The sequence below is a fragment of the Lepidothrix coronata genome, unplaced genomic scaffold (genome assembly GCF_001604755.1).
Source record: "Lepidothrix coronata isolate B3197 unplaced genomic scaffold, Lepidothrix_coronata-1.0 Scaffold287, whole genome shotgun sequence".
NCBI lineage: Eukaryota > Metazoa > Chordata > Aves > Passeriformes > Pipridae > Lepidothrix > Lepidothrix coronata.
In genome coordinates this window covers 429,689-457,002 of record NW_016690467.1, presented here as the reverse complement: position 1 = coordinate 457,002, position 27,314 = coordinate 429,689, and the positions used below count along the sequence as shown (strand labels likewise).

The following is a 27,314-nucleotide window of genomic DNA, read 5'->3' as shown; positions in this document are numbered from 1 at the left end:
GGGGGGAGGGGGGGCTAAACTTTCTTTAAATGAACTGCCTGTTTGCTTTTTTATCTGGGATTTTAAGGAGCTGAAGGGTTGGTAACACAGATCTTTTGATAGATGGGGAGAGCGGTCCCGTAGTTGGAATATTGAAGGGAGAGACAGAGTGTGCGTGTGTGTATGTTCCTCTCCTTCTCGAGTGTAAGGAGCATTTGTCACCACAAATCATCCTTGATTGCAGAGAGCTGTGTTCATATAGGGCTCACCCACCCACCACCCTCAAAAAATTAGACATTTGTTATATGACATGAGTTGAGATTAATTAGCGAATATTAACCCATCAAGCAGCACAGAAGCACATTTTTGGAAAGCGGTGGTACTTGCAGCAACAGTGGGTTTGGATTAGTTCTGGTCGGAAAGTTTGAGGCGAAATGTGGTGGTGGGGAGGTGCTGGAAAATGCCAGTTTATCAAAGCCTAAAGTTTTGGAGGAATTAGCAGCTTTTCCGGGGAAGAATTTAAGGAGCGGTTGAGCCCCGGAGAGAGGCTGCACCTGCAAGGGTGTTTCTCAACCCCAACTCTTAATACATCACTTCAGGAGCAGGATTTGGGGTCATCTCGAGGCTGCAAAAGCCACAGGGTGGGCAAGGGGGGTGGTCAGAAAGGGTCCTGGACCTGCTTCCAGCTGTGCTGTGAGTGCAGGGCTGAGGCTGGGGAATGTCAGGGGGGATAAAGAGCCGTCATCGCTCAGAAAAATATTCATAAAGCAAAGAAACGGGTCTGTAACTCCAGAAAATAAGCCCATGGAGCCATTTCCACCCTAAAATGTGTGAAATCACAGAATCATGGGATGGTTTGGGTTGGAAGGGACCTTAAAGACCATCTAGTTCCAACCCCCTGCCATGGGCAGGGACACCTTCCACTAGATTTTCCACTAGTCCTCCTGACTATTTTTCCTTATTTTCCCAGAGCAGCTGTGGCTGCCTCATCCCTGGAAGTGCCCAAGGCCAGGTTGGACAGGGCTTGGAGCAACCTGGGCTAGTGGAAGGTGTCCCTGCCCATGGAAGGGGGATGGACTAGATGGCCCTGAAATATCCCTTCCAACCCAAACCATTCCATGGTTCTATGAAAATCCTTTATTTAAGAAGAGTGCTGGTTTGGGAAGGGCACAGTCCCACTCTGGGATGTCCCATCAGAAGAGGCAGCTGTCCCTCAGCAGTTCCTGGTTGGCCAAACCCAACTGGCCACTCAGTTCAAGGACATGTTTTGACTTAGTAGGAGGAAATATCTGGTGAAGGATCACCGGGGAGAGGGTGGGAGGATGTGTGAACAGCAACACCTGGAAATGCTGGTATTTCCTTGGATCAACACATTTCTGATTGTTTTGCAAGTAAAGAAAATGATCTTGGTTATTATTCTCCTCCGAAGAATCCCAATTTTGTCTTGGGACAAGAGCAACTCGCAGAAACTCCTGGGCAGATTGGTGGAAGGAAAGGAAGGAAAGCTGAAGGAGCTGCCATTGGGTGTTGACCAGGGCTAATCATCCTGCTTTTCCCATCCTCAGCCAGTGCCAATATCTGCAACGTTGTCCTGATGAGGCACACGGAGCTGGAAGAAGGAATTGACGTGTTGGACAACAACGGGAACATCGTCGGGTCTTCCAGAATTGCTGCCAAACACGTACGTACCTGGGCTGTTCCTGGTGGGCTGGGACTCTGCTGGATTTCAGGCTCCACAAATCCCACAGGTGTAGGGATCCGTGGCTGGAAAACAGATGAGCTTTGCCCACCATTTGGAATGTTCTGGTGGACACGGGCTCGTGTCGCGCTGGCGAATTTGGGGACTGACCTTGGTGCTTTGGGGGGGCACAGACTGACATGGGAAAATCCTCTACTACCCTGGTGCTTTCACAGGAATTCTTTGTGGGAACTTTGTGTCCTGTTGGATACCAAGCAAAGATAACTTACACCTTTTCCTAAATGAAGATGACTCCCTATCCCAGCCGAGCAGCTTTTTAACCCTTCCCATGTCAAAACTGCCCTAAAAGTTGCCAAGCAGAGCTTTGGGAGGGCAGCCAGATGCTTTTACCCCTCCTCCCAACACCTGGGTTGTTTTCCCTGTGACCTACCCCCGGCCATCTGCCTGGAATTTTTTCCCTTTTCCTCCCTTTCCTGCCTAGTTTTGTCTCCTGAGCATCATCTGATTGTTTCCAAGTGGGCTTTAATCTGAAATGTAAAGCATGTACCCAAGCACACGCCCAGGCAGAGGAGTTAATAATATAATGCTTGGCATTTCTCTCCCTCCTTCTGTCCAAGGCTCTTAAGGCACTTCATAGACAGCAATTAATGTACAGATTTGCAGTCCTCGGCGAGAAATGGGAGCTCTCTAATATCTCTCCATATTGTTGTTTAACAGGGAGATTAAAACAATCTGTTGAAGGGCTCAGGGATACTTATTTGAGCCAGTTTTCCTCACTTATATCAACTGGCTTCGGGACCTGAGTTCCCCTCTCCATCCTGATGGTTGAGGGGAAGGCAGACAACAGGGGAAATAAATATTAAAAGGGAAGGTGCTGTAAGGGCAATGTAGGTGGGGTTTAAACTTGAAATTTGGGAGTTCTGAGAACTCCTGCTCAGCTGCCATGGAATCCTAAGGCTTCTTCCTGAACAGCTTAGTACTGGGTTTTGTCGTGTGGGATTTGGCAGATCCTTTGTGGAACACCTTGCACCTCTCTGAGGGGTTGTTGTGAGTGAAGGGTCCCAAGGACCTCATGTGGATGTTCCTGTGACATGGAATTATGGAATGGTTTGGGTTGGAAGGGACCTGAAGGACCTTCAGTCCCACCCCCTACCATGGGCAGGGACACCTTCCACTAGCCCAGGTTGCTCCAACCTGGCCTTGGACACTTCCAGGGATCCAGGGGCATCCACAGCTTCTCTGGGCAACCTGTACCAGGGCCTCCCCACCCTCACAGCCAACAATTCCTTCCCAGTATCCCATCTATCCCTGCCCTCTGGCACTGGGAAGCCATTCCCTGTGTCCTGTCCCTCCATGCCTTGTCCCCAGTCCCTCTCCAGCTCTCTTGGAGCCTCTTTAGGCACTGGAAAGGGCTGGAGGGCAATTATCTGTTCCTCTGAAAGATCTTCTCTAGGTCTCAGGGTACTTTATATATCTCAAGCTGCTTTGTCCCTTCCAGTGGAGGGACAACTGATTGGGTGCTTTCCTGGGAGAGGAGAACCCCCTATGTGTTACAATACTTCACAATAAACCACCAGTGATTAAAAACCAGGAGCAAGTCTTGGAGCAGGCACTAAGGTGCTCATTCCCCCAGTGTGGAACTGAAATCAAAACTCAGTTGAGGGAGGAATTTTTGAAGCTGCTGCCCGGCCCACAGTGAGATATTTCACCTCACCACATCTCCCAGGCAGCTGTTCTGCCCGCCTTTCTTCCTCCAGGAAGCACCAACATGTTGGTGTAGGAACGTGATGGGATGTTTGAACACGTGAAATGAAATCAGGGAAGCTCTTGGGTGCCTGTCTTTATTCTGCTGGGTCTGTGACCGAGCGTGGAGGGCAAATGGGATGTGCACAAACAGCTGCTGGCAAAGCTGAAAGGGTGTGTTGGTGCTTTCAGTCGCAGGAGCAACGCAAGAAAGACCAGCCAGGGCATTTCTGAGCCCAGCAGGTACATCCTGGGGTTTGTTTCAAGTGTCATGGATCTGTTTGTTTGTTTTCCCTTCGCAGGCACTGCTGGAAACAGCCCTGACCAGAGTGGTCCTGCCCATGCCTATACTGGTTCTACCTCCAATTATCATGTCCGTACTGGAAAAGTAAGTGTTGGGGGTGAAGGGGGGATTTGCAAGGGGAAGGGGTAAAAGATCCTTAGTGGGTGTCATTCACTGGTGTTTTATAGAATCACAGAACTGTTTGGGTTGGAAAAGCCCCCTCCAACCATCCCCCAGCACTGCCAAGGCCACCCCTGACCCCTGTCCCCAAGTGCCACATCCACAGGGATTTTAAATCCCTCCAGGGATGGGGACTCCACCCCTGCCCTGGGCAGCTGTGCCAGGGATGGACAGCCCTTTCCAGAAAGGAATTTTCCCAGTATCTGACCTAAACATCCCCTGGCACAGCTTGAGGCCCTTGCCTCTCCTCCTGTCCCTTGTTCCCTGGGTGCAGAAGCCGACCCCCCCCCGCCTCCACCCTCCTGTCAGGGAGTTGTAGAGAGTGACAAGGGACAAGGTCTCTCTTCAAAGTCCACCAAAGACTTTTTTTTCTTATTAAGATTTTATTATTCCATCAGTTTGAACCACTGTCAAAACTGTTAAAGTGTTACATTGATGTGATTGTTTTAAATCATACCCTGTCCTTCAGAGGATCATCCAAACCCTCCTGGAGCTCTGGCAGCCTTGGGGCTGTGCCCACTGCCCTGGGGAGCCTGGGCAGTGCCCAACCACCTCTGGGGGAAGAACCTTTGCCTGAGATCCAACCTGAGCCTGCCCTGGCACAGCTCCAGCCATTCCCTGGGTGCTGTCCCTGCTCACACAGAGCAGAGGTTGCCCCTCCTCTGCCCCTCGGGAGAAGCTGCAGACCCCAATGAATGTCCCCTCAGTCTCCTCTTCTCCAGCTGAACAACCCAAGTGGCCTCAGCTGCTCCTCAAAGAAGAATAAATGCTTCATATATTCAGCAGAAATTTGTTTTCCATCACTATTTAAGCCGTTATCTCTCCTGGCAGATGTGTCTGTGGAGCAGCAGTGCCTGGACGGGGGGAAGGAGAGGGCAGGGTTATTATTTCACGCCCAGTTATCACAGAACTATGGAGTGGTTTGGGTTGGAAGGGACCTTAAAGACCACCCAGTTCCTATCCCGGGTTGCTCAGTTGTCTCACAGCAGAGGTTTTAATAGCTAAAAACCCAAATTTCCCTGTCCCTCGGCCTTTCTCCCACCGTCCTTTCCAACACCTCCACATTTCCTTCCTCCCAGGGATTCTGTGAGCCTGTTTGGAGCCGCTGGGTTCTTGTGGCTCCCGAGGACACCCATCAGCGGCTCATTAGGTGTGAACGATCCGTGGGCTGGGGGTGGGGATCCCCTTCCCGGCCTCTGGAGACCGATTATCCCACTGAAAGATGGGGATGCTAAAGGACTTGCTGCCTTTGTCCCAGCAGCGAAACTGGAGGCTCTCCTTAAACAAATCTGTTGTTAGTGGCTCGGGTGACAGAGTAAATAACAATTAGTACGATTAGGGAGTGACCCAGACCTTCGGTGAGCTTTGTTTATCCTCGTGGAAACACCCTCGGGCAGTTTTCTCTCCGTAGCAGAAGGGTCGGGGCTCCTTCTGTAAATTCGGAGGCTGATTTTGTAACATGTAAATTTAAAAATATGGATACAGGCTGGTACCCCTCCAGCACCCTGAGCTTCTCACCAGTATTAATTTCTCCCCTGGCCTGCGGGTGGGGAGAAACAAGGCAACAAACCCTGTTTTAGGAACTGTAAATTCAGGTTTTTCGGCTCGTTTTGCCCAAAATATGCTGTTTTCCTCTCTTTTTTCAAAGGGACTGTGGTGGTTCCCTTCATCGGGGCACAGTCTTGGTAACACTTTCCGCAAACCAGAGTTGGGAAGTGTTTTCTGGAGACACACAGGGATGAGGAGTAGATTCCAGCCTCCCTGATTTTGTGCAAAACATCGGATTTTTAATTCATTCTCCTCCTTGGCAAGATCTCTTTCCTGCCCCGAGGCCCTTTATCACCTACAGGGTCCCCCAGGCCATGATCCAGCAGCAGGATCTGCTGGGAAGGTGCTCAGGAGTGGCCATTCCTTCCCCTGGAGTAGGTTCCTCTGGAGTACCTTACTCAGGGCTTACTCAAAGTCAGAAGAACTGAGGTTCCCATCTAACCACCCAAAAAGGATGCACATGAAGGACAAATCATTTTATTGCTTCAGAGGATCTTTGCTATTCTGGTTATCAACAGACAAAACCCTTTATAGGCAAAAATACTGTAGAAAACCGATCCCTGAGTTGTTAAATCATTGTCTCTGAGAGGGAACACTGAGGGACCATCCTGGCTCTTCCTAAGCATCCACAAGGTTAAGTAAAACTGAGAGTAAAATTTCACCTGGCACAAAATAAAAACCGAGAGGAAAATTTGCTTTGTGCTTGGGAGCAAAATAAAACTAATAATAACATTTTTTTTGTACTCGGGGGTTTCCTAAATTCCTGTATTGGTACAAGAGTTTTACTAAATGCACCCGCACTCTGGGCAAGCCTTATCAAAACTGGTTTTTATCTGTGGACACACAGGAGGTTCTCCTCCAAAAAAATCCTCATTTTAACTAATAGAAAGACTTAATTCGGGTTTGGGAGAGAATATTTTCCTTCCCGATGCAACTCGGTGGATATAAAAATATCTGGGCACTGCTTTTGCCTGCCTGAATTCTCCCCAGAGCTTCGTGCCTCCTGTTTGATTTTCCATCAAATATCTTTGGATTCCTGGAAGGCTGAGAGTGAGAAACAGCAGGGATAGGGAGTGGGGTGTGGTTTGGACACGCTGGTGGAGGTGATGGTGTCCCTGGAAGACATGGCAGCACCTTTGGGACGTGGAGAACATCCCTGTCCATCCCTGAGGGATTCACAGTGCAGGTGTTGCCTCACAGATCTTTTAAGTGGTTACTGAAGGACACAGTCAGAGGTAAAACCTCATTTGGGGAACAGAAACGACTTGGAGCATTTGGGGAAAAGTTTAACTTTTTGAATTGAGTGGGATTTGAGTTCGACCAGGGCGTTTTCCATGGGAATGGCATCCAGGCCTGCATTATCCATGTGTTTATAGGAATCCTTACAGTGTCTATAAAGGAGAGAGTGTGATGGCTCATTATTTGGAGGCTGGAGAGCTGGAATCAGAAGTCTCAATCTGGATCCTCCCAAGTTCATTTGCATTTGGGATTGTGGGGAAGGATGGGAGCGATTCTCCCGCCTAGCCTTGGAGCCTGGCTGGACATGGGTGACCTGCTGGGGGGAGTCTCACCCCTCCAGGAACCTTCTTTGTGCTCCCAGCAGGGGTTTTCAGATTCCTGGAAAACTCCCTCCCTCCTTTTCCCCTCGGCATTCAAAAAGTTTATTTTAAGTGGCCAGTTCCTGGTCGCCGTCTTTCCACTTGGATCCAGGTCTTTCCTCTCTCTCAGCCATCTCTCCATCTGCATGTTTTAACTCCCCCAGCTGCCTCTCTCGTCTCTTGTGCCATTTTTTTCAGCTCTCTTGGCTCCTCTCATCTCTTTGCCTGCTGTGTATTTTAACTCCCAGGGCCGCCTTCTCTGCTCTCCAAGGAATTCAATGTTACCTCCCACTGCCGAGCTCCGCAGCGCTCCATTCTTTCCCCCATGTTTCATGCATTTCCTGCTGCTTGGACGCTCTGTGGAAGCAGTTAACATATAGAATCAATGTTTATTTTGAGCCTGCATATGCCATGCAGGGAACACGGTGTCAGTTATTTTGTGCAGATGTATTCTCATTGAAGTTTTATAAATAATATCCCCGTTGGCAACTCTAATGGGGAAAAACAGCGGCTCCGCGGCGTCGGCGAGGTGGAGGCGACTCGTCTTTGGGATGGGGCTGACGGTGGGAATTCATTAGTGCCCCCGTGTCACAGGGATGTGGGGACAGCTGCATGAAGTCGGACTTCTCATCCCTGTTTCCCGTGAATCCTTTTGTCTGGTTGTCACGACGAAATTCGGGAAGTGGAGCGGTTTTCTCCTGGTCGTCATCCAAGACTTTTCCAGTAGTCTTTGTCCAGCTTCCCGCTCCTTCCAGACTTAAAGCCCATCCTGGTCTGTGCACAGACACTCCAGGTCTGTGGGACTGCAGCCTCAGGTGCCCCTGTAGGCTGAGCTCTGAGGTGGGAGAGCCCGAATTTTTGGCTGGTGGAGAAGCTCAGTCCGTCATCAACATCTGCTGTGGCCACTTTGAGTGATCTTTGAGTGGAGATTGAAGGACATGAGCTCTTCTTACCTCCTTATCCTAAAACCTCTTCTCTGCCTCGCAGGGTGACCTGGTGGGGGGAGTCTCACCCCTCCAGGAACCTTCTTTGTGCTCCCAGCAGGGGTTCTCAGATTCCTGTAAAACTCCCTCCCTCTTTTTCCCTTCGGCATTCAAAACGTTTATTTTAAGTGGTCAGTTAAGAAGACCTTCTTGGAGGGTCTGAAGAGCAGCAGAAGGTCCAAGAGCTCGGGTATGTTAGGCTGGACTAGAGAAGGCCCTGGAACTGTCTGTGCAGTGTTGGTGGAAGAGAGACAAAACTGGAATTGTTGGCAATGGGCAGGAGTTGAGAGAGAAACAGGGAGCAGAACAGTTGTGCCCACAAAAGAGGAGCATTTCTACTCTTTTCTTCATCTCCAGATCATCCTGATCTTGTGGCAGAGCTACCAGAGCATCCTCAGGCGGCAGCTGCCAGGGTTGTTTTCCTGTAAGGCTCAGAAAATTAGGATGCTCTCAGGCTGGATCAACATTCCAGAGCTGCTCTGGCTTAGCTAAGTCAGCCTAACCACAAAAAATGGATTTTCTTGGGGGACAACCAGTGCTCAGCCCACAGTTTTGTGTTGCTGGAAGGGCATTTTCTTCAGCTTAAACCATGTTTTTCACTTCAGAAACGTGCAGGAGGCAGGAGGCCCTCTTGGCCTTCATTTTCTTGACTTTTCCCTGGAGATATTCTCCTTTTGACAGCATGTGCAGGATGTTTCCCAAAGGTGCTTTTCCTCCAAAGTCTCTCCGTCCAGCTAAACCCTCGCTGAAGTTTGTTGTGACTCAACAGCTGCCAGCAGTGACACCTTAAACTGCTGTGGCTGTTTCCAGAGTAAACATTGAAACTGCTCCTCTAATTATGTCAATCAAGCTCAAAAATCCCCCAACCTCACTCGCTCTGCATCTGCTGTGTCCTCTGGAGGTGGCACAGGGGCTGGAGCCAAGAGCAGGGGATGCTCCGTGGTGAGGACAGTGGTGGCCTGGCTGGGTGGGACAGCAGAGCTACTGGTCACTGGGAGAGCTCAGATTTCCCCAAATGACCCAAAATCACAGAATCAGAGAATGTGCTGAGCTGGAAGGGACCCCCAGGGATCACCCAGCCCAACCCTCAGCCCTGCACAGGCCCAGCCCCAAGAGTCCCCCCCTGTGCCCCAGAGGATCAGCCAAACCCTCCTGCAGCTCTGGCAGCCTTGGGGCTGTGCCCACTGCCCTGGGGAGCCTGGGCAGTGCCCAACCAGCCTCTGGGGGAAGAACCTTTGCCTGAGATCCAACCTGAGCCTGCCCTGGCACAGCTCCAGCCATTCCCTGGGTGCTGTCAAAACGAGTGAGGAAAGGTCAGGAACACCCCGTGCAGAGACCTGACGGGCTCTGGGAGGGTCTCAGCAGAACTGGGGTAGTTTGAGGTAGGACAACCACCCCAAACTTTGTTGGCACATCAAAGACGGGGCGTTTTGAACCCTGGGCTCTGAGGAATCTGGGATACCTCGGGATACCCCGAGCTCCAGCCTCCAGCTCTTCCCGTACCCCGCGGCGTCCCCGGCGTCTCGCGATGTCTGCATTAGCTTTGAACCTGTTTATACCAAACCCTCCCCAAACCCCAGAGAATCTGTCAGCTGGGAGGCTTTGGTTGACTCCTGTCATATTTAGTTTAGCATCTGACACCTCCTCCTAGACAAATACAGCTCTGGTTCACTGAACCCGATAACTCCTTTTTAGTACAGCGACTGACTTCCATATGGAATAAATTACAGTACCTCCTGAAAAACGCCAGAGGCAGCTGCCAAATTATGCAAAATTTAAACCACTAATGAACAATGTGATGAAAGTTGAATGAAGGTGTATTTACAAGATCTACAACACACTGTCTCAGCGGAGCAGATGTACTGTCTGTACAAGCATGTGAGTGTGTGTGTGTGTGTGTGTGTCTGTACCTACGGACACCCATGAATATTCCAATGGGATCCGTGAGGTCTCTCTGCTTTAGGTGGATCCATGTAGATTCCCGGTGTGTTCCTGCCTTTTTAATGTCTCCCAGGTAAAATTTGTTGTGAAGGCAGATCGCAGAAAGAAGAGGCATTAGGGTGGTTTGAAGGGGGCGAAGAAATGGATCTTTAGGGAAAAAGAGAGAGGAGGAGGGAATTGTGGCAAAAATGCCGGTTCTTTGCTGTCCAGAGGTCCATGTGGAAACATGGATCACTTGTTTATGAGGGAGACAAACCATGGGTGCCAAGAATTTGGCTTCTAGTTGGGAACAATAAGATATGCATATTAAAGGAGGCTTAAAGAAGGCTGGAGAGGGACTTTGGACAAGGGCCTGGAGGGACAGGACAACAGGGATTGGCTTGCCACTGGCAGAGGGCAGGGTTAGATGGGATACTGGAAGAGGCCATGGCAGAGGTTGGGCAGAGAAGCTGTGGCTCCCTCTGGATCCCTGGAAGTGTCCAAGGCCAGATTGGACAGGGCTTGGAGCAACCTTGACTAGTGGAAGGTGTCCCTGCCCATGGCAGGGAGATGGGACTGGACGGTCTTTAAGGTCCCTTCCAACCCAAACTATTCCATGATTCTGTTGTTTTCCTGCAGCTTTCCAACCCTGGACCTTCTCTTGGTGCAAACTTCTCAATCCCACGTTGTCTAATCTGAGCAGCAAAGTTTAGTTCTCCACACCCTGGCTGGTCCTGACCTGTGTGTGTGGTGACAGTCCCTAAAACCACTGTTCTCGTGCCAAAACAGCTTCAGTTCTTCTGCAGAATTACTGGTAGGGGAAGAGGATATTTGCTCTTGTGAATACATCAGGCTGCTGCTTCTGCTTTTTGAATATCTCTGGAGATGTTCAGGAGTTCAAGTTTTAATATCTCTGGAAATACTGAAAAGCCATCTGGACACAATCCTGAGTAATGTGCTCCAGGGAAATCTGCTCGAGCAGGGAGGTGGGACTAGATGACCTCCAGTGGTCCCTTCCAACCTTACTCACCCTGGGATTCTTTAGGCTTCAGAAGATGCCAAAGTTGGGCTGTCAGGGGGATGTGAAGGTCCAGATCTCCACCTGCCTCATCCAGCCCTTTGGCAGAGCACACAGGACAGCACTGTAAACTAAACCCCCCATTCCACAAACAGATATTAGTTTTATTTATTTTTAATCTGTGCTAATCCTCTGCAATTAAACCCTTTGGAACCATCCAGCGGGGGGTTAATGGGTGAAAAGAGGGGTTTGGATTGCAGTTGACAGCCACCAAAATGCAATATTTAACTTCATATCCTTCCCAGATCTGTGTTGGGAGCAGAGATCCCGGGGACAGAAGAAAAGTGGACCTCTTGACTAATTATGAGTCATTTATTCTGAACCGCACAAATTTTAGAATCTGAATCCCAATTAAGACATTGCACTACATGTGTTAATTAGCCCGCTCTCCTTTTTTACATCAAGCCATAACTCTTCTTAATTAGGAGGTCGGCCCTTGTGATTTGAACTGGCCTGAGCTGGAAGCACCCCTGGAAGTCACACCCGGGGGGCTGGACCGGGGATCATTTTAAATTGGTTGGGTTTTCACTTGGGTGATTATGAGGTGCCCAGCAGGGCAGTAATTACGGAGGGTGCGGCTTCCAAATTAAGATGTCAGAGGTGGTGTAAGCGGCGATGTCTTGGTTCTAAACTGTGCTCCAGGGAGGCTCGAGGGATGCTGGTCCTCTGATTGTCTCACCGAGGGCTCTCGTGGATCACAGCAGCTTGAGCAGGAGGATAAATCAGTTCCAGGAGCTGCCCCTCTGCATCCCAGGGATAATCACAGCTTATCGATGGCAGGTCTTGAATGGTGCGGTTGTTAGCGTGGAACAAGGTTTCCCGCTTTCCTCGCTCGGCCAAAATCCTTCTGGGCTTCTGTGAGAGAATTTTAGATTAAGATTGTGCTCTGTGCAACAAAAAGAAGCAAAATATTGGAGAACAGAAGCTTGGCTTTCGCAGCACAAATTGATAGGATCAACTCCGTCTCGATGGCTTATTAGTGAGGAGCTGAGATATCGGAGGAGTTAAAGCTCTGGATCGTGTTTTCCCTCCCCGCTTCCCCCAAACCTTCTCGAGATGGGAGACAGTTTTCAGCAAGCAGCGCTAGCAAAGGGCGAGGAGTCTGAGTGTTCAGACACACAGACAACGTGGAGCAGGGTAACGAGTTCCCACACATCAGCTGCTCCCTCGGAATCCGTCAGGTGCGTGTTTGGAGCCGGCGCCGAGCGCGGAGCAGACGGGGGTTGGGGGGAACCTCTGATCCTGCTGCGGCTGCACGGGGAGATGGGGCTGCAAAACCCCATCAGGTGTGTGCCCTGAGGTGGGGAGGGACGCCTGGAAACCCTGTGAGTGGTGCACGTTGGGTTGGGAATGCTTGTTAAACCCCGGTGGTCACCACGGAGGTGTTCAGAGCTCGGTGTCATCTGGTTGTGCTTTCCTTGACCAAAGGAGAGCTCCTGTGCCCCAGTGGGAAGGGATTAACTAGGAGATTGTAGGATCATGAGATATCCTGAGTTGGTAGGGACCCTCAAGGATCAAATCCAACTCCCAGCCTTGCAGAGGACACCCCCAACAACCCCACCCTGTCCCTCAGAGCATTGTCCAAACACTCCTTGGGCTCTGGCAGCCTTGGTGCCATAACCAATCCCCTGAGGAGTTCCAGTGCCCAACTACCCTCTGGGGGAAGAACCTTTTCCTGATACCCAACCCCATGCCTTTCCCTCAGGTCCTAAATGACCCATCAGCAAATCTCCCCACTCTCTCCATTCCTCATACACGCTGAATATTCAAACAAAACTCACTGTCAAGTTTTCAGTTTATATTCCCTTTTTTTTTTCAGGTTGGTAGAAAAAAAGTCGAATGACAGGAGTCCTTTTGGTGAATAGCTCCAGAATAAACCCCTCAAGAATTATGTTTTTCCCCTTAGCATTCATAAACTGCCTGAGGTCCTGTATCCTGAAATATATGGAACATGCCACCTTCTCCCTGCTAAACGTTGTCCCAGTTTTTGGGTGTTAATTGCATCACAAGGGTCACTTCTCGGTCATTTTGAGAACCTGACCTTGCAGGTGTCTTCAAGTGTTCGCTGTTAACAAATCTTGAACTCATAAATATCCCCTGGGAAGAGCAAGTGTTAAAACATCCTTATCACCCAGGCTGCAGATGTTTGATTTTTTAACAAATTAAGGTATTTTTGTCGAGTTTACTGCTTTATTACCCCATTAACGAAGCCGTGTGTGCCTTTTTCAGCTGGCAGGGCTGACAAAGTTCCCAATATCTCTCAAGGACCTGGGTTCCTTCTGCTCACTCACCATCAGCTCCAGAGCCTGGGTGCAGGTGACACCCGTGGGTGGCCCCCACCCCAAGTGTGTGGTGGTTTGAACTGGGGGAAGAGTGTGAGGGTGAACTTGTCCATGACCTGCTAAGAAAGAGGTGCCCATCCCTGGAAGTGCTCAAGGACAGGCTGGACAGGGCTTGGAGCAACCTGCTCTAGTGGAAGGTGTCCCTGCCCATGGCAGGGGGTGGCACTGGATGGGATTTAAGGTCCTTCCAACCCAAACCATTCCATGATTCTGTGAAGGAACCAAGACCAGTGGGTCTGGGTGGACACCAGTGTCTGTTCTGATGACGCCATGCACTCACCTGGTCTGTGAACTGGTCTAACAGAGCCTTTCCTTTCCAGAACTTCCCTGCTGAGGTCCCGTCCCCGGATGATTCTCCCAGTCCAAAGCCTTGTGTGCCTCGCTGCCTTTGGCCTGGCCCTCCCCTTGGCCATCAGCCTCTTCCCGCAGATGTCCGAGGTCAGTACGTGTCTGGTCACTGCAGGGGGGGGTCTCGGGGGGGTTACCAACACCAGGGCTTGTTGTGCCTTCCTCCAAAACAGTCTCATGCCTGTGGGAGGCTCCTCCAGTTTTTAGTCGAGTCTGTTCCTGTTTTCTTCACTCAAGTGCAGCTTCACCAGGAGGGTGAAGGCCCCTCTCCCATCACAGTGGTGTTTCCTTGGGGTCAACACAGTAAAAACAAGTCTTTGTCCATGAAGCCAAGAGCCTGGACCATCCCTTTGGTGTGGATGTACCTTCCCAGAGCTGCCTTTTCATCTTCTAGTCTGGCTCTGGGAAGACCCGGCCCTGGGGGGTGAACAGAGGAAAACCAACCAAGGAAACAGGGAATGACCAATGAAATCACTTGTACCAAGTTAGTTGAACAAATTGCTGAGGTGTGTTTGTTTCCAAGCCATTAATTTTGACCATTTGGTGTTTGGAGCTTAAAGATTGCGAATTTGCACATTATCAGGGAAGGTCATTATTCTAAAGTGATAAAACCTCTCTGAAACAGAGCAAAGGACTTTGCTGGAGTTCTCTTTGTGTCGACTAGAACAGTTGATCAGAAATTTCTATCAGTGTCTCTGTTGCTTAATTCATAATTTTTCAGTCTGGGTGGGTTTATCCACGACTTCCAGCCAGGGAATCTTGTTGTACACTTGTCTGCTGACTGAAAAACACGTTACAAATTCTCCGTTGTCCTTCTACAGGCTGAGATAAACCTGTCCCTTCATCTTCTAAGTAGCTGAATACATCTCAATCTTGGAGTCTCTTGCTAAAAGATGTGTTTTCTGAAGCTTTAATGATTCATATGGCTCTTCCTTAAACTTTTTCTAATTAGTCAACATCCTTTTTGGAGCACTTCCATGAGAACCAGACACAGTATTCCAGAAAGAAGTTGCACAAGTACCAGTTGCAGGAGCAATGTGATTTTCCTGCTTCTCCTCGGATTCATACATCCACAGTTTGTTAGTCATTTTGGCAGGAGCTCAACCTTAGCTCCCTGGCCATCAGCGTTTTGCTCTGATCCCAAGTTCTGCTCGGAGGGTTTTGGTTATGAAAGCCTGAGGAGGTTTGCCAGGTCTTGCACCTGCTCAAGGTACGTGCCTGGAGCATGTCCAAAGTTCCTGTTGGAAGGAGATTTGGGGATAGAACATCCCTTATGCTGCCTTTTCATGGAATCATGCAACCACAGAGTTTTTAAGGTTGGAAAAGACCTCTGAGATCATCCAGTCCAACCATTCCCAGCACTGTCAAGGCCACCCCTGCCCCATGTCCCCAAGTGCCACATCCACAGGGATTTTAAACCCCTCCAGGGATGGGGATCCACCACTGCCCTGGGCAGCTGTGCCAGGGCTGGACAGCCCTTTCAGTGAAGAATTCCTTCCTAATATCCAATCTAAACCCTCCCTGATGCAATTTCCAGGGAAAGGAGTCTCACCCACCATCAGGTGGCCGTGGCTTTTCCTGGGAGGTCTCCTTTCAAGATAGTCAGGGAAGCAAGACCACAGGGGGTAACACTAACCTCATTTACCCCAAAGGTGACGCCATTCCCTCAAAACCACAGAATCACAGACTGGTTTGGGTTGGAAAGGACATTAAAGACCACCCAGTTCCATGCCATGGGCACCTTCCACTAGAATTTTAGCTTGATGGGTGACAGATAATTCATCGTGTGTGGTGTCTGATATTACAGCAGGGGAAAACTGTGTGGATTTTAAGAGCTGAATGAATTCAAGCCCACGAGGAAAATGAAGGTCTGGCTTGCTTGAGAGGATATTCAAATTGCAGGCATCAGGCACCACTGAAAGCGTTCAGCATCACTTGAAAATGACCTTCTGAGAGCAGATGAAATGTTATCTGCAGTGTAAACATGAATCAGCGCTGATTAGGAGATCAAACACAGTGACGTGCTCTCTGCCCACGCTCCATGTCAATGAAAAGAAACCATTACAGCTGGTGCTTGAGCTCATTATCTGCTGGGAGCTCAGCTCTGCTCCTTTGGAGGGAGCTCCATGTGCACAGCTGGACCTCACATCTGTTGATGCCAAGGAATCGGGTTCTCCGTAGGCAGCCTGGGCTGATCTGTGTTAGAATCGTGGGATCATGGTTTGGTCTGGAAGGGATTTTAAAGACCATCTCATTCCATCCCACTGCCATGGGCAGGAACACCTTCCACTAGCCCAGGTTGCTCCAACCTGGCCTTGGACACTTCCAGGGATCCAGGGGCAGCCACAGCTTCTCTGCCGAACCTGGGCCAGGGCCTCCCCACCCTCCCAGCCAGGAATTCCTTCCCAATATCCCACCTAACCCTTCTCTCTGTCAGTTTGAAGCCATTCCTCCTTGTCCTGTCCCTCCATCCCTTGTCCCAAGTCCCTCTCCAGCTCTCCTGACTGGAAGGGGCTCTTAAGTTCTCCCTGAAGCCTTCTCTTCTCCAGCTGAACCCCCCCAGCTCTCTCAGCTTGTCTTCCCATTATGTTTCCATTTGTTATAAGTGTGTGTTTAAAGGATGTTCCTCCCATTCTCTAAAATCTCTTTAGGGGTTTCTGTGGGGATGCTCAAGTGAGCAGAGCAGGTGGAACAACCTCTCCAGATCCATTTCTTCGCAGTCTGGGATGGGAAACCCGAGCCTCCTTGCAGGGAGCATTTCTCAGACCGTGTGACCTCTTGGGTGCTCATCCCTGGTCCACGAACTTCAATGGCCGGACTCCATCTTGGAGGTCTTTTCCAATCTCAATGATTCCAGCTTGTCAGATGAGGAATTTAGTAGACTTGGAGTGTTTGAGCAGTGATCTCTGGATGTCTGTGCAGGTGTAAGTAGGTCTGCACGTGTTTGGTGTCCCCACAGCCTCGACAGGTGAACACAACACGACCCAGACGCCGCCGGTGTACTGAGCAAATTATTAACAGCAAGGTGGAATGGGCCTGTTCTGTCCCAAAAATATGATCATGGTCTGAGCACCAACCCCTTCAGGAGTTGCAAAGGAGCCAAATTCTGCCCTTCATCACACATTCATTGTCCTTTTCCTTGAGTCAGGGAACAAAACCAGAAGGTGATTTGTTCTTAAGGGCTTGTTTTAGATTGGCTGTGTTTGATCCACTCTTCTAAAGGGGCTCAGACTTACAGTTAGTTTTCAAGCAGAATTGAAGCCTTGTAATATATTTAATAACTTTGCTAGATAAATGATAAATGCAGCCACCTTATCACATCAGCTGTAGCTGCTCTGGAGTTATTCCTGTGTTCAGATGACCTCAGAGAAATCAGAGTTCAGCTCTGGTTGCAAACAGAGACACCAATATCAGGCAAATGAAAATTCTGGAGGCGAACAACCTTCACGTGCCGGGAAGGTTAATGCATCCAGATCTTCTCCTGGGTCGATATTTAATGGAGGCAAGACCTTGGTTTTGTGCAGATGAAATTCCACCTTGGTTTCTGCAGCGGGTGCTCCAGAATTACAGCTTGTTTCTGGACGTTGTGGGTTTGAAGATCACCTCATAAAAATAAACCCATCGAGACACGGATCTTCGGGAATACGCTGAGAAACGCTCCCTTCATCCCGACATAGTGTTAACTCCTGTACCTAAATGCATCAAGTATGCATTGAGTAATTCGCTGCTGTTAAGTTTAGGAGAAACGTGTAGTTAATGCATTTAGCCCACAACCTCCAACTGCCTCCTATGCCCCCCGGGGAATCTCTTCTCCAACCGCCTTATCCTACAGCATCCCCACTGACAACTCCTACTCAGCTATGCACTGCCAATGGAAACAGCTGTGACAGTTCCAAACTGAAAATGGGACTTGTGCAAATGAAATTCAGTGTAGCAGCAAAAGAAAGAACCACGGGGTTTGCTCCACCGATTTTCCCACCCTTTGGTCCCCGCTCGTCCCGACCATTCATTAGGATTTGCAGGATCCACGAGGACGTGGTTGGAACTTCCCACTGGCTGCAAACCTGCCTTGCCCCGTGTCCGGTGGGATTGTGCTAAAGGAGGATAAAGCCAGGGGAGAAATGGAGCTGGAGCAAGAGCTGATGGCAGAGAAACCCTTCCAATACCTGCAGTCCTGAGGTGCCCTCGCCGTGGGTGGAGTTCAGAGGGTGTTGGACGCTGGTCAGGGCAAACCAGACCATCTTCTGGAATCTGATTTGGGCCGAAAGCCTTTTCCTTAAAAATAATCTTCCTTTTGGATCTCCAGGACAAGGGGAATAAACAGCCTAAAATCCAAGGCTGAGCTATTGTTTTCCAATCTGTTTTAGCCTTCATCTTGTTGGCAGGCTGCTTTAGAAAAGCAAAAGGTTAATGAGCCAATGTGCAGTGGGATTATTGCAGTAAAGATGACAGTGAACCAGTAATTACTAATTAGATGCAGTTTAACAGGAGGAACAAGTGAAATCTCCTCTTCACCAACTGTCAATAATTAGCAGATTTGGTGAGGTTGAAATGTGTCCACAGTTAAAAGGCTGATTTTTTAATGAAATGGCACTTGACAAAAGAGCTGTATGGAGGTCACAGCCATAGCCCTCGAGACGCTTCCCCATACCATACTTAGGAGGGAAATCAGATGCAAGACAGCAGGGGGTCCCCATGAAACCACTTCTCCCTTGGGATTGCATTGCAGGAGCAGGGAGGGGGGGGGGAGGGGAGCGGGAGGGATTCTCTGCAGTAATTTTGTCCAAGTTGGATGAGAAGCGAAGGGAAGGATTTGCCAGCTGCCATGGGGAAAAATGTTTGAGAAGTGAGAAGTTCTGTGGTGTTGCTTTGCTTCTGGGCCTGAGGAACAGCTTCCCGGGAGTCTGGTAACCCGGGAGCGCCGGCCAACGTCTACCCTTGGGATGGATGGTTGGTCTTGGAAGGAGCTCCTCGCAGGGAAGAAGCGGCACGAGGTCCTGGCAGGAGGTTGGAAGCTCAGTGGGATGTGTCTCCCAAAGACTGCAGAAGATTCAAGCTGTGCCTGGAGGGTTTGGTTTCCCACTGACACGCGGGCGACGCTCCGTCGTTGACTTGGGAAGCGTCAAGAGGTTCATCTGAGGTTCCTCTCCTGTGCACTGATCCAGCTTCTCTTCTGGCACAGCAACTGTTGACATAGGCAGGAGTATCTCTGCTTTCCACATGGACTTAAAAAGGAGAAGTCATCTGTGAGAGCTTTCTCTAATGCTTATGAAACGATTTGTTTGAGCCCAGGATTTACATGACAGTGAGTGGTTGAATATTGGCGTGGTTTAAGTAGGGCTTGAGAGAAAACCTGTGGTGTTTGGGAATGTGTTGGGCCCAGTTCTGACCTTCAGGTAACACAGTTCTGCACCTGGAAGGGTGGGAGAGGAGAAGTGGGAGAGGAGGTGAGCTTTGGGGAACAGTAGACCTGGAGACTAAGGTATTTGTCACGAGCTCTTTTTGTGATAAATCCTTCCCTGCTCCAAATCAAATCACAACCTTGGCTGTGAATCTTCCTCAGGTCACCAGAGCAGCTCAAAGCACCATGGGACCAGTTCTCAGTACTTAATTCTGTCTCAGGAGCTCATTCAGAAGCAGAGGAAAAAGCCTCACGTTGTGCCAGGGGAGGTTTAGGTCGGATATTAGGGAAAATTTCTTCCCCAGAAGGGTGGTCAAGCATTGGTGGTGGAGTCCCCACCCCTGGAAGGATTTCAAAGCCGTGTGGATGTGGCACTTGGGGACATGGGTCAGTGTGGCCTTGGCAGTGCTGGGGAATGGTTGGACTCGATGATCTTGGGGGACTTTTCCAACCTAAACAATTCCACGATTCCATGAAGAGATGGCCCCTCAGCCCTGCAGCACAACAGGAGTCCTCACCAGCTGTAGGTCCCAAGGAGGTGCTCCTGCACTAAATGCTGGACAGGGAAGGTTGGGCTGAGGATGCTCCCAAAGGGGTGAGCAGTGAACTTGAACCCCACTCTGGGCTAAACAGCCAATTTCTTGGGAAGGTTTCCAGCTCCCTTGGTTTGAGACAGGAGTTATTTTACCATTTGCCTCCTCCTTTCCTCTCCTGCTCTCACCACCCCTTGAGAGCACCAAGCAGGAGATGACGTGCTCCTGGCTCAGCCCCCCCTTTCAGGCTTTCTTTCACCTGCACCAGCTGTCAGGGCAGGGCTTCCAGACCTGCTGTGTGTTTTCCCAAGGAGCCAGACTTCACACAGCACTTCCCCCTTGGTCCTGCCCTTTGGCTTTCCCTTTACACCTCCACTGCTCTCCCCCCTCGCCCCCCCCCTGGCAGCCTGGCATCTGCAGAACACCTTTCCTGTCAAAGCAACCAGGAAAAAAAATATAAATATCACAGCAGCTTGTTTCCTGTGCTGCACATTCTCACAGCAACTTTGAGTTTCCCTCTAATTGTGCTGCTCAGGAAAGCTGCTGCCCAGGGATCCTGCTGGCACAGAGGGGTCTGGGTGTTGCTGGAAGTGTTTAGGGGGGCCTGGGATGGTTTGGTTGGGTTTGTGGTGGTGCTTAGGCTTGTAGAGAGACGTGCCAGGAGCTGGGAGGGTCTTTCCAGTGGATGGCAATGAGCTCTTGTTAATCATCACAGGAACTGTCAGTGTTATTCCTGTAGGTATCCATGGACTGTTCCCAACCCATCACAGGTCTCCTGTAGAGGTTCTTGCACCAGGAACAATCTATCCAGTGGGAGATGTCCCTGCCCATGGCAGGGGGTTGGAATGAGATGGTCTTTAAGGGTCCCTTCCAACCCAAACCACTCTGGGATTCCATTTTATGATTCTGTGACGTGCTCTTGGCCCGTGATCTGCCCCAGTTCCTGCTCCCACCTGGAGTTTCCCTCTCTCTGGCATCATCTCCAGTGTGACACCTACAGAAAGAAGCCTGGAGCTGTGTTTGCTTTTAGAGCCTGCGAGGTCAGCCCACCCTCCCTGCTACAAACTTCCATGTCTACACGGCAGCAGAGCTTTTTGGGAGCTCAGGCATGTTGAAGGCAAGGACAGAGGCAGGTTCACGTGCTCCAAACCTCCTTCTCAAGGCACTTTAGGGCATTCCTCAGTTCCTAAACCCATGAGAAGGGAATGTCCGGCTTAGCAGTCCCCTCCTCCACTTCCAGTGGTGCTTCAGCCTGAGCTGCTGAACCAACAACAACCAACCCCCTCCTGTTTCAAGGACGGCTTCAGGTCAGTGTTTGGTGTTTCTGCAGAGAACTTCTGCAGACCAAACGACCCAAAAGTTCCAGATGTGACATGACTGGGACATTCTTGTTCCACCCAAGTCAGGAAAACCCTCAAATTCTCATGTTTGTCTCATAAATCCTCACTGCTACCACGTGATGCTCTTTTAGGTTCCTTTTCTGGGGCTGTAGCAGATGGATGGGGAAGATGCTGCAGCCCAGTAACTTCCTTCTGCCTGCTCCACCTGGATGGAGCAGCACTTCCAGGTGCGAATCCGTGGGTGGTGATCTCACAGAAGCTGCATCTGCCTTGTCCCAGGGTCACCTCCCATTTCCCAAACTCATTAGTTTGGTTTTCATTGCATTTCCCTTTTCGTTCGTGTCCTGGCACCACTGAAACTCCTCTTGACCCGGAGAGAAGGAACCAGTTTTGCAAATCAAAGACCATTTCTGGATCATGACATCTCCCCTTTCCATGTGTTTTTTCCCACTCTTCTTTCTCAAAACCAAGGAATTTCCTGTGCCTACTCACTCCCCAGTGGGGTGGAGTTGGGAGATCTCAGTCACACCTGGGAGCAAATGTCTTTCTTTCTTAGGATCACAGAATGGTTTGGGTTGGAAGGGACTTTAAAGATCATCCAGTTCCAACCTCCTGCCATGGACAGGGACACCTTCCAGTTGAACACTACCAGGGATGGGGAATTCCCAAGAGGAAGAGGATGGATCTGCTCTTCAGGGGCTGCACCGTCACTCCTTACAAGCCCCTGGGAGACTCAGGGTGGTCAAATTTACAACTGCTCAGCCCGTTTGCACCTCCCAGTGTAATTACTGGGCTCAGTGACATCTCTGGTCTGGGGGAGGTCACAGTGAGCAGAGCTCTGATTGATTTGGAGCCCCAGTCTTTGTTCTCACCTTCCCTGTCCGAGGGGCTTTGATTTGTGGCCCAGCTGGTTTTTGAACCTGCTCCTGAGAGCGGGCCTTTGTTTCAGGACCAGCGGCCGCCGGGAGTCAAAGGGGCTGAAAATTTTCCAGGATCTGGCCTTAAAATCTTAACCTGGACCAGCAGGGCTTGTTCTTGCTGGGAAGCACGGCTCGAACCAAACTGCTCTTTGTGGTCATCCGGGGTGGGTGTGGGAGAAAGGACCCCTTTGTACTGCCCAGGGGCTTCGGCAGCGGTGTCAGACGGGATCTGGTTTCATGTTTATATCCCTGTCCCTGGGATACAGGTTCAAGTATGTAAACTATCTCTGCTGCAAGCACAGGCTCCTGCAGGTGTGTGGGTGCTGGTGGGCATAAAAAAACATTCCTGACACCATCTCTTTTGAGAAGTCTTCACCTCCTGATGGCTATAAGCCATTAGGAGTCAAAAGAAAGAGCTGACATCCGACAACTCCGGATAAACAGCTAAACATTAACCCTTCAAGTGGCTCGAAAAACATACTTAAAAGGCTCTTTGTGGAAAGAAGCCATTTTTTTGCGGGCCTGTTAATTGCTGTCTTTCTTCGGGACACCTTTCAGCAGCACCTACTGTAAACAGAGGGGCTCCTCCCGAAACACTTCCCCCAAGGATTCCTGCCCTGCCAGCCCGCAGAGGTGGAGGTGGCCATCCCTGGCTGCTCCTGCCCTCTGCACTCTTCCTGTGGGTCCTTGGTTCTGCTGCTTTATTCTTGTCCTGAAAGCCAAGTCCTTTCCCCTCTTTCTGCCAGCCCTCCCTGACAACTCAGTCCACCTTCACAGGATCACGGAATATCCTGAGTTGGAAGGGACCCTCAAGGATCATCAAATCCAACTCCTGGCCCTGCCCAGGACACCCCAGGAATTGTTAAGGTCATAAAAGACCTTTATTATTGTCAAGTCCAACCCTTTTTGGTCACCAACAGCCTCTTTATTTGGTGTAACCGGGTTCACCCCCAGCTCTTCCCAGGCCGTTTCCTGCCTTATCCCTCTCATGTCACTCAGGGTTGGATTTGTCCTTTTGGGCATATTTGGAGATGGTTGTTTGGTCCCATCTGCAACAACTTGTACCTAAAGCTATTCCAAGAGATACAGGATACAAAAGGAAGGCGACTTGTTGTCCAGACTTGCCTGCTTCTGGCAGAAAATGCCTTATTAATCACATTTCACGTATGTAATTATCTGTAATTGCTTTTTAAATCATTTGGCTCCAGCAGCCTGTTCCTAGTGGGGCTGTTGGTCTGGAAGGGAAGGAAGTGGGCTGGAGGCTGGGAATCCCGAGGAACTTGATTAGCTGCATTAAAGCAACAAGGGCATCCCTAAATCCTGCCCTTCCATCATGCCCTTCCTTCTTAACAGCAGGAGGATTGCAGGGATTGATGTTTTCACCGAAGAGCAACAAATAATTTCCTCCTCCACAGAGCTGCTTGAGGATTGAAATTAAATAACTGAAATATTCAAAATACCTCATTTCCATCAAAAGGGGAACTTGTCACGTTCATAATGTCCACATTTAAAATCAGGACTTTTTATTTCTTCCAGAAGAGGAGAAACTCCCAAGTGTCTCTGTAGATGCTTTTCATTCCAGCAAGGAGCAGTGATCGTAACTAAACCCTGTGATTTTGGGTCATATTTGAAGTGGGCTGATGACTTTTCCCACCAAGCAGTTGTCTCGAATGTTCCCCCAAAAAGTCAGCATCATGTAGGGTTTCTTCCATGAGGCCAGGAGGAAGTTTCTTTTGCCCTCTCCTGAAGATCCTTCCCTGAGGAGTCCAGGTGACCTGAGGTCACAACACTTCTGCTCTGGTACCAGCCTAAAACATCCACCTTTCTGGAGCTCCTGTAGAAATGAATTTAATGTGGCAAACTGAGACTTTATCCCATGATCACTGAGCAGACCTTCTCCAGAGTGGAGGAGAAAAGAGGAGAAAAGGCATCTTAGCTCCTGCAAAGGCCTTTTGTCTTTTCTGATCAACCTCTTTTCTCTGGAAGACAGACAGAAGGAACTTCTTTGGTTTTGATCTTGCTATTTGAAGTCTTATGGTTTCAAACCTTAATTTGAGATGCCAGGAGGGTTCCTGTGGGGAACTGGAAGGTTAGAGCTGGTATCCTACTGGTGGACTGGTTTGGGGGCTGGAGCACAGCAGTGGAACACAGATGTTGAGCTGCTCTGCTCCAGGACAGGCAGGGACATGCAGGGAATTGGAGTTCCCTTCCAGCCTGAGGTGTCATTTGTTGTTATCCCACCTGCTGACACTGTTGTCATCACTCATGGACACCAACAGGGGAGGGGAGCTCGCTGCCATGTGGGAGATTCTCTGCTCCAGCCTAGTTGGGCTTTAACCTAAAATGCCATGTTTCCCTTCTTCCCACCTGATTAAAATCCCGATGGCTTTGCACATTATTTTTCTTCAGAGAACCTGTGATGTGATGATTTTCAGCTTCTGGAGCTGAAATTCAGATCTGCCACCCTTGATTATATCGAATCATAGACTTGGGCTGGAACAATATCTTTAAGGTCATCGAGTCCCACCATTAAACCCAACACCACCAAGTCCACCACTAAACCACAGAATCATTTAGGCTGGAAAAGACCTTTAAGATCACCAAGTCCAGCCATTAACCCAGCACCAAGTCCACCAGTGAATTAGTGGATGCTGCAATCCCATAACTGATCCATAAATCCTGCAAATTCTCCCGCTCTGCTTCAGGGCAGAGTCAGTCCTACAGGTGGATGTTGGTGGTCAAAGCATCCATGGCCAAAAAAAAAAAAAAGTCTCCTGGAATGTTTAACCCTCAAAAGCCAGAACAGCCAAATGCTCCATCCAGAACAGCCGAATATTCCAGAGCAGCCAAATATTCCTGAGAAAATGGGAGAGAAAATGGGAATAAAATTAATTAAAAATTAATTTCAAGCATTTTTAGTGGTCGTTCTAGGTGTGTCCTGCCAAGGGTTAGATTGAGATACACCTTTTTGTAAAAGTTCTCCCTGTCACAGGGAACACCCTTTCCTTTTCCCTCCTTTCCTTGAAACAATGAAAAGGAGGAAGGTTGGAATATTTGGTTGTTCTGGCTTTTGAGGTTTATGCATTTCAGAAGATTTTTCTGGTTTGTTTTTTTTATTTGCCATGGATGCTTTGAGCACCAACATCCACCTCCAGCTGCCTGTGGGACAGGGTGGAAAATGGTTCACTGGCTGTAGAGAATCACAGAATATCCTGAGTTGGAAGAGACTCTCAAAGGATCATCCAGTCCAACTCCTGGCCCTGCACAGGACAACCCCAAAAACCACACCATGAAATGATATATCCCTGAAATCTCATTGTTTGGAGGCAGGGCTCTGAATTCAGAGCCATTTATCACAGAATCATGGAATATCCTGAGTTGGAAGGGACCCTCAAGGATCATCCAGTCCAACTCCTGGCCCTGCACAGGACACCCCAACAATCCCACCCTGTCCCTCACAACGTTGTCCAAATGCTTCTTGTGAAATCCCCCCTGAAACTTTGGCATTGCAGGGATTTCCCTGTTGCACACGTGGCAGGAATTCCAAACCCCTGTTTGCAAACAGGAAATTTTGCAAATTACCTGGATTGCCTGATTGATAGTCCTTTACCTATCTCATAAACTGTGTGTGAATTCATTCATGTGGTGGTGAAAGGGCAGAGAAGTGTCCTCATCTGCTTATCCAGCACTGGCCCAGGTTGCCCAGAGAAGCTGTGGCTGCCCCTGGATCCCTGGAAGTGTCCAAGGCCAGGTTGGACAGAGCTTGGAGCAACCTGGGCTAGTGGAAGGTGTCCCTGCCCATGGCATGGGAGTGGAACTGGATGGTCTTTAAGGTCCTTTCCCAGCCAAACCATTCCATGATTCTGTGATTCTGATTCTGTGATTCTAATTCTGATCTGTCCTTGCCTGCTTTGCTTTCCTTCTTTCCTTCTTTCCCTGCTTTTGAGAAAAACATTTTCACTAAATACAGTGTTATCTCTTATGAAAACCGAATGTTTCTTTACAAGAAAGGGGTCAAAAAGACTTTAGGGAAGCGTAAAATGAAGAAAACTGCACCACTCTTAAGTTCAATTTTTATTATTGATTTGAAGGAAAACTTCACAAAGTTCAGGTTTACCTCAAAATTGGTTTTTTCCCAGCTTTGTGATTTGGGCAGAAAACTGAGTATCAATTATTTATGAAGTTATTGGTTACCATGCAATGGTTGGACTTGATCTTAAAGGTCCTTTAGACCTTTATGTTTCTATGTACATTAGTCAAGAGGACCATCTCTCAACCAGTGTGCCCAGTTTTGGGGTACAGATGGTTTTTAACTGTGCAGAAAAACTGGGGAATTATCAGAAAAGATATTTTCAAGCAGTGATGGGCCTTGCAGAGAAGAACTGTGAGTTTTGTCTTATAAAATTTAACGAAGGTGATTTAATAATCTTTGGATACTTTCATGGGAAGAAAGCTTCTGGCAGGAGAGAGCTCCTTAGGGCAGCAAATAGATCCGTGCAAAGCTGGAATTCGGAATTTAGGAAAATACCAACCATGGGAATGGTGGATGCTCTTTGAAGCAGGACACTGAGAGGTCTTGTAGCTCCACAGTTGTTTGGATTCTGTAACCAGAGGCTGGAGATCTTTTGAAAAACACCTTTTGTGATTTGATTAAAAGGTTTCTCGAATTCTCTCACCTGTCAGGTCACCTTCAGTTGGTCCATAACACTTCCAAGAGACACTTCCTAGCAAAGAGTGGTTTCCTCATCTCATTCTATGGGGAGGAATCCAATGGTTTGGGTTGGAAGAAACCTTAAAGACCGTCTCATTCCACCCCTTGCCATGGGCAGGGACACCTTCCACTATCCCAGGTTGCTCCAAGCCCCATAATCCAAGTGGAAATGGCCAAAGAACTACTATGGCATTTAGACACACACAAGTCCATGGGCAGGATGGGATCCACCCAGGCGTGCTGAGGAGCTGGTGGAAGGACTCACTGAGACACTTTCCATCATTTATCAGCAGTCCTGGATAACTGGGGACATCCCAGTTGACTGGAGGTTCACAGAGACCTCATTGCAACAGGAAGGACACAGAGGGGCTGGAGCGTGTCCAGGGAAGGGAATGGAGCTGGGGAAGGGGCTGGAGCAGCAGGAGTGGCTGAGGGAGCTGGGGGGGCTCAGCCTGGAGAAAAGGAGGCTCAGGGGGGACCTTCTGACTCTGCAACCCCCTGACAGGAGGGGGGAGCTGAGGGGGTCAGGCTCTGCTCCCAGGGAACAAGGGACAGGAGGAGAGGGAATGGCCTCAGGCTGTGCCAGGGGAGGTTTAGGTTGGCTTTGGGAAAAGTTCCTTCATGGAAAGGGATTGTCTGGCCCTGGCACAGCTGCCCAGGGAGGTGGTGGAGTCCCCATCCCTGGAGGGATTTAAGAGCTCTGTGGAT

At 49.4% G+C, this 27,314-nt stretch overlaps 1 protein-coding gene across 1 annotated transcript in view; it reads left to right on the top strand.

Moving 5' to 3' along the window:
- Positions 1-27,314, top strand: part of SFXN5 (sideroflexin 5) — a 103,604-nt gene that overhangs the window by 65,630 nt on the left and 10,660 nt on the right. The window contains exons 9-11 of the mRNA XM_017836877.1: positions 1,545-1,660; positions 3,724-3,809; positions 13,674-13,791. Coding sequence (XP_017692366.1) covers positions 1,545-1,660; positions 3,724-3,809; positions 13,674-13,791 — 320 coding nt within the window. The remainder of the gene's footprint in view (positions 1-1,544; positions 1,661-3,723; positions 3,810-13,673; positions 13,792-27,314) is intronic.